Source organism: Trichomycterus rosablanca, chromosome 4 (assembly GCF_030014385.1).
Source record: "Trichomycterus rosablanca isolate fTriRos1 chromosome 4, fTriRos1.hap1, whole genome shotgun sequence".
Classification (NCBI taxonomy): Eukaryota; Metazoa; Chordata; class Actinopteri; order Siluriformes; family Trichomycteridae; genus Trichomycterus; species Trichomycterus rosablanca.
Genome location: NC_085991.1, coordinates 52397018 through 52407967, shown reverse-complemented (window position 1 = coordinate 52407967; position 10950 = coordinate 52397018). Strand labels below are relative to the sequence as shown.

The following is a 10950-nucleotide window of genomic DNA, read 5'->3' as shown; positions in this document are numbered from 1 at the left end:
ATTTCATTGTCATGTTTCAGCATTCTTAATACTGGTCAGGGTTGCAGTGGGTCCACGGCGTACACGGTGTACAGGACGCCAATCCATTATCTCCCCCTCAGATAAAGCCGATCATGAGGGTATGTTGATGCCTGACCGGCTGATACCACCAATGGGGATTTGAACCCTGGATGTCAGTGGTAGTGGACTAGCGTAATTTACCGCTGCACCATTTGAGCGCCTTAAAATGATCATTTTTGTTTAATTGTAATTGAGTTAATGTGTCATAGTCAAAACCTTTGTTTTATATAACTACGACAAAAAGTAGCATTATTTATTAAATAAAATGAGTTGATATTTAAAAAGTAAGAACAATTACCAATTATAAATAATATTGTTATAAAAATAAATTAAATGCATGTGATTCTGTGACATGATCATTAAGAACAAAAAATATAAAATAATACAAATATTGAAATCAAATAAAGTTAAAAATACAATAAAATAATGTAATAAATTAATTGAAGTATTTGAATTAAGTCAGCATGCTGTTTGTACTTGGTTGTGACTTTTTGTAGTTTAATCTGGATAAGAACGTCTGCTAAATGCAGAAAATGTAAATGTAAATGTAATTTGTTTTTATTTTGGTATTGATATATAATAAATGATTTATAAATCCATTAGAGTCTTTAATAAAATGTGTGTGTTTGGTTCAGAAGAATCTGGACGAGGAGCAAATTTCACTCCGTACGACAGAAGAGACGCCATTAGTGGATTCACCCGCACGCATCATACAAACACCCACAGAATCTGATAGATCACGTCCATCTTCAGCTACACCTCCACCTCTGTCCCCTACAGATACACTGAAGGTGAGTGTTCGACTAACTCTGTGTGTGTTTGTGTGTTTATGTGCATGTTTGTGTGTATCTGTGTGTGTGTATGTGTCTGGTGTCTTCCATTTGTTTACATGTCACTGGTAACTAAAGCCTAATAGTTAAGGCCACCAGTTGTGTAGTTGTATACTTGTGTAGTTTTGTATTTATGTAGTTGAGTAGTTGTGTATTTGTAAAGTTGTGTCTTTGTATACATGTGTAGTTGTGTATTCATGTAGTTGTGTAGCTGAGTGTGGCTGAGTATTTGTGTACTTGTGTAGCTGAGTATTTATGTATTTGTGCATTTGTGTACTTGTGTAGTGGTGTAGGTGAATATTTGTGTAGTTGTGTATTTAAGTAGTTGTGTATCTGTGTACTTGTGTATTCGTGTAGTTGTGTATTTGTACATTTGTGTACTTGTGTAATTGCATACTTGTGTAGTTGTGTATTTGTACATTTGTGTAGTTCAGTGGGAAGTTGTGTATTTGTACATTTGTGTAGTTGTGTATTTATGTAGTTGAATATTTGTGTACTTGTGTATTTGTGTAGTTGTGTATTTGTACATTTGTGTAATTGTGTAATTGTGTAATTGTGTACTTGTGTACTTGTGTACTTGTGTACTTGTGTAGTTGAATATTTGTGTAGTTGTGTATTTGTACATTTGTGTAGTTGTGTAATTGTGTAGTTGTGTACTTGTGTACTTGTGTAGTTGAATATTTGTGTAGTTGTGTATTTGTACATTTGTGTAGTTGTGTAATTGTGTACTTGTGTAGTTGTGTAGGTGAGGGATGCTATTGGTCAATTCTGCTCATCATCTCTTTTTGAAGCACTTACTGACATTTTCATTTATTTCTTGTCTGCATTTATATCTTTACAGCCGTTTAAGCCCCTCCCTCCTATCAAAGAGACTCCACCCACACGGCAGCAGACTCCACCCCCAACCCCACCCAAACCAGTCCCGGTTCCTTCCACACTCACTCGCTCACCCTCACCACAGCTGCCCCAGTTCCTACACCAGTTCCTACAGGAACAGTGGTTCCACAACATCTACCCTGACCTGAGGGTGAGCTTCACACACACACACACACGCACACACACACACTTGTACATTTTTGGACATTAACTGAATTGTTTGGTGTGTGTGTGTGTGTGTGTGTGCAGTGTATTTCAGAATCTCTGAGCCCGTCTGAGTTCTGTTCTCATCTGCTGGACTTCCTGAAGCGCTGCATCATGGACGAGAAGCTGCGTGTGCTCAGAGCCGTCGTCACGCTGTACACACACAACCTGCTGACCAACACACACACCATCACACACACACTGCTGGAGCTACTACACACCTGCTTACACACGCACATGGTAATCACACACACACACACACACCATCACACACACACTGCTGAAGCTACTACACACCTGCTTACACACACACACATGGTAATCATACACACACCATCACACACACACTGCTGGAGCTACTACACACCTGCTTACACACGCACATGGTAATCACACACACACACACCATCACACACACACTGCTGGAGCTACTACACACCTGCTTACACACGCACATGGTAATCACACACACACACACCCCATCACACACACACTGCTGGAGCTACTACACACCTGCTTACACATGCACATGGTAATCACACACACACACACACACACACCATCACACACACACTGCTGGAGCTACTACACACCTGCTTACACACGCACATGGTAATCACACACACACACACCTTCATACACACACTGCTGGAGCTACTACACACCTGCTTACACACATGGTAATCATACACACACTATCACACACACACTGCTGGAGCTACTACACACCTGCTTACACACGCACATGGTAATCACACACACACACACCTTCATACACACACTGCTGGAGCTACTACACACCTGCTTACACATGCACATGGTAATCACACACACACACACACCATCACACACACACTGCTGGAGCTACTACACACCTGCTTACACACGCACATGGTAATCACACACACACACACCTTCATACACACACTGCTGGAGCTACTACACACCTGCTTACACACATGGTAATCATACACACACTATCACACACACACTGCTGGAGCTACTACACACCTGCTTACACACATGGTAATCACACACACACCATCACACACACTGCTGGAGCTACTACACACCTGCTTACACACGCACATGGTAATCACCCACACACACACACACACCGCTGGAGCTACTACACACCTGCTTACACACGCACATGGTAATCACACACACACTGCTGGAGCTACTACACACCTGCTTACACACGCACATGGTAATCACACACACACACACACACCATCACACACACACACTGCTGGAGCTACTACACACCTGCTTACACACATGGTAATCACACACACACCATCACACACACACTGCTGGAGCTACTACACACCTGCTTACACACGCACATGGTAATCACACACACACACACACCATCACACACACACTGCTGGAGCTACTACACACCTGCTTACACACGCACATGGTAATCACACACACACACACCATCACACACACTGCTGGAGCTACTACACACCTGTTTACACACGCACATGGTAATCACACACACACCATCACACACACACTGCTGGAGCTACTACACATCTGCTTGTATAAGCACATGTTAATCACACACACACACACAGCCATACACACACATTCACACACACACACCATCACACACATACACATTCATACACACACACCATTGTACACTTGCTGCTGGAGCTACTACACACCTACTTAAACATGGTAATATTACACACACACACATACACCATCATACAAACACTATACATCTGCTTACACAAATACATGGTAATCACACACACACACACACGCGCTGACACACACCATCATACACACACTACACACCTGCTTGATCCCCAGGCGGGGCGGTCCGGGTCCTTTCTGTGTGGAGTTTGCATGTTCTCCCCGTGCCTGCGTGGGTTTCCTCCGGGAGCTCCGGTTCCCTCCCACAGTCCAAAGACATGCAAGTGAGGTGAATTGGAGATACAAAATTGTCCATGACTGTGTTGGATATAAACTTGTGAACTGAAGAACCTTGTGTGAAGATAAACTAACGTTTCCTGTCATGAATGTAACCAAATTGTAAAACATGACGTTAAAATCCTAATAAACAAACAAACAAACATAAGCACTTGGTAATCACACACTGTATGCACACTTTTATGTGATGTGTGTGTGTGTGTGTGTGTGTGTGTGTGTGTGTGTGTGTGTGTGTTGTAGTCAGATACAGAGCAGTGTTTGGTGGTGGAGCTGCTGAACGTGCTGGTGTGTTTGGATCCTCACAGTTCTGACGTCACTTCTGAGCTGCTCAGTCTGCTGGCTGATAAACGGCTGAGATTACAGTGAGTCTGAATGATACCAGAATGATACCATGATCTGACATATATACACTGATTAGACATAACATTATGACCACCTCCTGGTTTCTACACTCAGTGTCCATTTTATCAGCTCCACTTACCATATAGAAGCACAGAGCGGGTATTATTTAGGTGGTGGATGATTCTCAGCACTGCAGTGACACTGACATGGTGGTGGTGTGTTAGTGTGTGTTGTGCTGGTATGAGTGGAGTTGTTAAATACCGTGTCCACTCACTGTCCACTCTATTAGACGCTCCCACCTAGTCGTTCCACCTTGTAGATGTAAAGTCAGAGACGATCGCTCATCTACTGCTGCTGTGTGAGTCGGTCATCTTCTAGACCTTCATCAGTGGTCACAGGACGCTGCCCACGGGGTGCTGTCGGCTGGATATTTTTGGTTGGTGGACTATTCTCAGTCCAGCAGTGACAGTGAGGTGTTTAAAAACTCCAGCAGCGATGCTGTGTCTGATCCACTCATACCAGCACAACACACACTAACACACCACCACCATGTCAGTGTCACTGCAGTGCTGAGAATCATCCACCACCTAAATAATACCTGCTCTGTGGTGGTCCTGACCATTGGAGAACAGCATAAAATGAGGTAACAAAGCATGCAGAGAAACAGATGGACTACAGTCAGTAATTGTAGAACTATAAAGTGCTTCTATATGGTAAGTTGAGCTGATAAAATGGACAGTGAGTGTAGAAACACGGAGGTGGTTTTAATGTTCTGCTCTCTCTCTCTGTCTCAGGGGTGTTGTGGTGTGTATGCTGCAGGCTGTAGGACTGGATGATGTTCAGCGGTGGCTCGGTCCTCAGCTGGAGTCGTGGTACAGCACAGCTCAGAAACACATGGACCCTCAGAGTCACCTGAGAGAGGCTGTACGGAACTGGCTCCACATCTGGACCTCCAAGTACAAAGTGAGAACAACATACTGGGACAGGTGTAATTAAGCAATGATATAAATAAAATGACATGCTTCCAACTCTGTAGCAACAGTTTAGGGAAGGCTCCCTGTCCCAGCTTGATGAGAAGAAAAGCTCGGTTTAAAGAAACAGTGTCCTGCACAGAGCTCTGACCTCACCTATTCAACAGCTCTGGAATGAACTGTAACATTGACATCAGTGCCCAGCCGTTGAAATGATGTCATTTTTTTGGTAGAATGGGCACAAGACACACTCTAAGTCTTGTGAGAAGCTTCTCAGTAGATTGACTGTTGTTATAGCTAAAAGGTCAAATAGCATTTGTTTTTAAAAGGGGTTTTCAAGAAGCTTGTGGTCAGGCGTCCAAATACTTTTGCCCATATAGTGTACTCGCAGTGCACTCAATGAATGAACGTTACATTTACACACATTCATAACTTGCAAATGTTTAAAATGTAGTTGTATTTATAACTACAAACAAGTTATTAGTTGAGATTCTAATCTCGGCTCTGCCACTGGTCAGCTGGGCGCCATCTAGCGACCATATTTGGCAGTGCCTGCAGCAAACAATAATCGGCCACCGTGTCTGCTAGGGCGGGATGACCGGACTATGTGGGTGGGGTCTTGTGCAGGGACCCTGATAAGCAGATGGAGGCGCCTGTGCAGAATGCATGGGCGAAAAAGAAGGGTTCCGCTGAGGACTGTGCACGGGTCGGAGGAGGCGTGAGCAGAAGATATACCCTGCTCGACTGCAGCCAGGGATCCCCAGCAGCGGAGGACAGATTGACTATGCTAAAATGCTTAAATAAAATAGATAAAAAGTTATTAGTCACCAAATGTATATAGATGAAAGTTTAATAAATATGTTTAGGGTATAAAATATATTAAATAAATAATATTGATGCAGTGTACAGTATGGGTAAGAAATTCCCATACACAGACACACTTTAAAGTCTTTAAAGCTTCATCACGGCGGCTGTTGTTTTAGCTAAAAAGATCACATAGAGACCCTCTGACGTCCAACAATGTGTGTGTGTGTGTGTGTTCATGTGTGTTGACGTGTTTCCCAGATGCACAAGAGGTCAGGAGAGAAGAGTGTCATCTCAGCCGCTGAGGTCGTGCGTTATTTCTGCCAGGTACAGGCTAAACCACCAGCACCACCACCGGACAGGAAAGAGACCGGTCTTATGGACCCAAAATCAAACAGGTGCTCACACACTCACTCTATATTCCATATTAGTGCGCGTGGTTTGGAATAGGATGTGGTCCTTTATTCTTACCACCCAGTACACAACCAGTCAACGTGGCATATTGGGTGTGTTCGAAAAGCTAGTGCTGAGAATTAGGCTGTTCGAAATCCTAGATGCCTTAATATGCTGTCTATTTCTTTTTTTTCATTATCCTTTTTCACCCCTTTTTCTCCCCCTTTAGTGCGTCCAATTGCCCAATTTGCATCACGCCTCCTCTGCCGATCCCTGCCCTGACCAAGGAGATCCCACATCCCCTCCGACACGTGGGCAGCATGCCATATGCATCTTGCCACCCACACATTGACGAGTGTTGCGCCACCTAGCATTGCGTGCGGAGAGACACACCCTAAGAGCACTTCTTCCTCATCTCCGTGTAGGTGCCTCTAATCAGCCAGCAGAGGTCGTAACTGCACCATTCTGACAGAGAGAGACCCACTTCTGACTTTAGTCCTGCCCATCTGAACAACAGGCCAATCGTTGTTTATACCGCTGCGCCACCTGAGCGGCTCTAGTAAGGCATCTTAAAATTTTAATGTTATTTTGACTCAAGAACGAGTGAGCATCGGAAGCGTCCTTAGTGATCAAGGCAATCCCAGCATTCAGTGCGGCAGCTCTTCTCTCACAGAAAAAAACCAAAAAAAAAATGCCACCCCATCCCATTGGTTTGAATGGCAAGATGCTAACTGTTCGCTTAGTAAGCGAAACCCGATGGAATCGCTATCTAAGTAGTGCATTCGAATAAACCTGCCTTATAACTCAATGACTGCCTATGTTTTTGAAGACACCCTATATTGTTTAGGGCTAAACGCTGAATGGAAAGGAATGATTATCTGACCATAAAGGCATTTGTTAGTCATCTTGTTAAATGTGTAGCAATTACATCATATTACTTTGCCATGCTGCCATCCTGCCTTAAGCATCCTCTTTTTTGAAAACCAACATATGATCATCTTTATTATGTGGTTTCCCAGGTGGAAGATGCTTCAGCGACTAAACGAGACAAACAGCATGACACCAACACGAGAACCAAGAGGTGAGCTCAGACAAATACTGACCACTATTATGGTTTATAAGATTTAATCTGTTGTCACTTGTAAGTGCCTCATCACAACGTAGGAGGGAATGAGGGGGTTGTTGAAGGAAAACATGATGCACTTCTTTGTTACATTTACATTTTTACATTAGGCATGTAATGTTTAATGTAGTGCAAGCCAGATGTCAACAACATCTAGAAAGGCTGCTAACTGCTCTGGGTGTGGTCATCTTGCTCAGAAGAGTAAAAGAATCATTCATACATCTACATTTCGGAGCAACCTATGATGCCCATACTAATTTCAACATACCAATGTCAAGCCACATTCTGCATGTGTTCTATCAGCTTGGCTGTGTAATCAAAAAGTGCTATCAGGTGCTGTAGTGGCCTGCCTGCAGTCCACACGTTTTCCATTACAAACGTGCGGTCACCTGCTGCTTCTTTTTACCTTCCAGCAGTGGATTCTCACAGAGAGCCGCATCACGTACAGATATACACATTACAGTATTTACATTTACAATTGTGACCAAATACAATAAGGGTTAAGGACCATCCTCAGGGGCCCAATAGTGGCAACTTGGCGATGGTGTCGCTTGAACCAGTGTCACTGCCCTTCACTACACCTACATACACTGTTCCATCCGAGGTGCAGACACCTCAACCTGAAAGCAGCGGTCACATTCCTGCACCGGCTACTAGAAGAAACCATATCGACCTTCCCTCCCTTAGGCACCGGCTAAATTTCCCAAAAACGCAGCTGTTATTACAACCCGAGCAGATAAATTGCAAACAATCTGTCCTCATTTTCATTCACATGAATCATGACTCTTTTTTTCTCTTTAGCACTGTGGTTACCTCCGCTAGCATCGAGACCATTACTGATGGGATTTACTCGAGCGCTGTCTCTCCCAATGCCTCGAGTCACTACATCTTCATTTCCATTCACTCTGGAGGTACACTGCCTGAGGAGAACACCACTGCAGCAGCGCTACTTCCACCTAGAGAGATCCTACGTCCATTACTACAGATAAAACCTTTTATAAGAAGATATACTTATATTTGTCTTATTTGTAATATATACATATACAGGTGTACAGTACAATTAAATTGTTTCTTTGCATATCCCAGCTTGTTGGCTGGGGTCAGAGCACAGGGTCAGCCATCGTACGGCGCCCCTGGAGCAGACAGGGTTAAGGGTCTTGCTCAAGGACCCAACAGTGGCTGCATAGCAGAGTCTGGACGCCGGTAAACGGGCGACGCCCACTTATATAGTGAACGTGCAGGTGCCGGTCATTCGCACTAATCAGCGGGCTTCTCTATTAGAAGCCACGCTGCTCTTTGTTCTGTAAGATCTGCGACGCTGAGAACAGGTGGTAAGTCCATCAGACGCCGCAGACCCCTAACAGGACCCCCCCCCTCTAGGGACAGCACCCGAGGTCCCAAGACCCGCAGACCGGTTCCTACGGAACTCACGGATCAGTTCGGGGTCCAGGATTTGTCGAGCCGGTACCCACGAACGTTCCTCGGGGCCGTAACCTTCCCAATCCACCAGGTATTGGGTGCTACCCTGCACTCTCCTGCTATCCAGGAGGCGGCGGACCGTAAATGCAGGGGCACCCTGGATGATACGAGGGGCGGGAGGTTGTGGGAGGGGTAAAGCTCCCCCGCTCGCGAACGGGCGCAGTTGGGAGACATGAAAGGTTGGGTGTGCCTTCATCCTGGGAGGCAACTCCAACCTATATGTCACCGGGTTGATCCGTCTGACTACCTTAAACGGGCCAATGTACCTCGGTGCCAACTTGTGTGTGGTACCTTTGACGGGGAGATCCCTCGTCGATAAGAGGACACGTTGGCCTGGCCGAAACGTCAGAGCCGGCTGTCGCCTGCGGTCGGCATTGCGCTTCATGGAGCGCTGAGAGACCAAGAGGGCCTGTCTTGCTTTCCGCCAGGCGGCGCGGCAGCGACGGACATGTTGCTGCACAGACGGCACCGCAACCTCTTGTTCCTGATCAGGAAACAGTGGAGGGGGGTAGCCGTACTGTGCCTCAAATGGTGACATACCCAATGCGGCATGGTGCAGGGTATTGTGGGCGAATTCGGCCCACAATAATTTATCCGCCCAAGTGGCTGGATTCCCTGCTGTTAGGCACCGAAGCATCTTGCCTAGGTCTTGGATAACCCGCTCTGATTGCCCGTTGGACTCGGGGTGATACCCCGAGGATAAGCTGGCCGTCGCGCCCAGGAGTTGGCAAAAGGCTCACCAACACTGGCTGATGAACTGCGGGCCCCGATCCGAGACAATGTCGGATGGGACCCCATGTGCTCTCACCACATGTTGCAGAACAGCCTGTGCTGTGGCCATGGCAGACGGGAGCTTGGGCAACGGAACGAGGAGGCAAGATTTGGTGAACCGGTCTACGATTACCAGTACCACCGTAAATCCCCTGGATTTTGGCAACCCTGTGACAAAGTCCAGTGCCAGGTGGGACCACGGTCTCGAAGGGACTGGCAATGGACGGAGGAGCCCGCGAGGACGCTCTCTTGTGCTCTTGTTAGTAGCACAGACTGCGCAGGTTCGGACTAGGTCCTTGACCTGCCCCTCCATCCGCGGCCACCAGAATTTTCGGCGCAGTAGGATCAGGGTCTTAGAGACTCCTGGATGTGCCACAAATGATGACGCATGAGCCCACTCAAACACCTGACGGCGAACTGTCGATGGTACGAACAGTCGGTCAGGCGGACCCCCTCCTGGGTCGGGCTCAGCTGCTTGGGCGTCCCGAACCATCTTGAATATGCCCCAAGTTACAGGGGCTGCTATTTGGCTCGGGGGAATAATGGGAACAGGCTCCGCTTCGGGTCTAGTCAGATCCCACTGCCTGGACAAAGCATCCGGCTTAGTGTTCTTCAACCCTGGCCTGTAGGACAGGGTGAAGTGGAACCGACTGAAAAAAAGAGACCAGCGGGCCTGACGAGAGTTCATCCGCTTCGCTTGCTGGATAAACGACAGGTTTTTGTGGTCTGTCCAAACAAGGAAGGGATGTTTAGCCCCCTCGAGCCAGTGTCGCCATTCATCAAGTGCCAACTTGATGGCCAAAAGCTCCTTGTCTCCTACCGGGTAATTACGCTCGGCAGGAGTCAAACGGTGGGAAAAGAAGGCGCAGGGATGGAGCTTCTTTTCTGGGCCCACTCTCTGGGACAATACTGCCCCTACTCCGACGTCCGAGGCGTCCACTTCAACTATGAAGGGTTCCTCGGGGTCAGATAACTGCAAGACCGGAGCAGTCGTTAAGAGAGATTTAAGCCTGTTAAAGGCTTGTTGGGCCTGCACCGTCCACTTGAACGGACCCTTGCCCGTCAGGACCGTCAAAGGAGCGGCGACCGTGCTAAAGTTCCGAATGAACCGCCTAAAAAAGTTAGCAAAGCCCAGAAATCTTTGCAC

The 10950-nt window shown here is 46.5% G+C and overlaps 1 protein-coding gene across 1 annotated transcript; it reads left to right on the top strand.

The window, feature by feature from the left end:
• Window positions 1–3340: 3340 nt before the first annotated feature.
• On the top strand, window positions 3341–8542 carry wdr97 (WD repeat domain 97). The gene is made up of 6 exons (XM_062993427.1): window positions 3341–3396; window positions 4161–4282; window positions 5057–5225; window positions 6299–6435; window positions 7450–7511; window positions 8355–8542. Exons 1-6 carry the CDS (start codon window positions 3394–3396, stop codon window positions 8540–8542), a joined length of 681 nt encoding a protein of 226 aa, XP_062849497.1. The 5' UTR covers window positions 3341–3393.
• Window positions 8543–10950: the final 2408 nt, after the last annotated feature.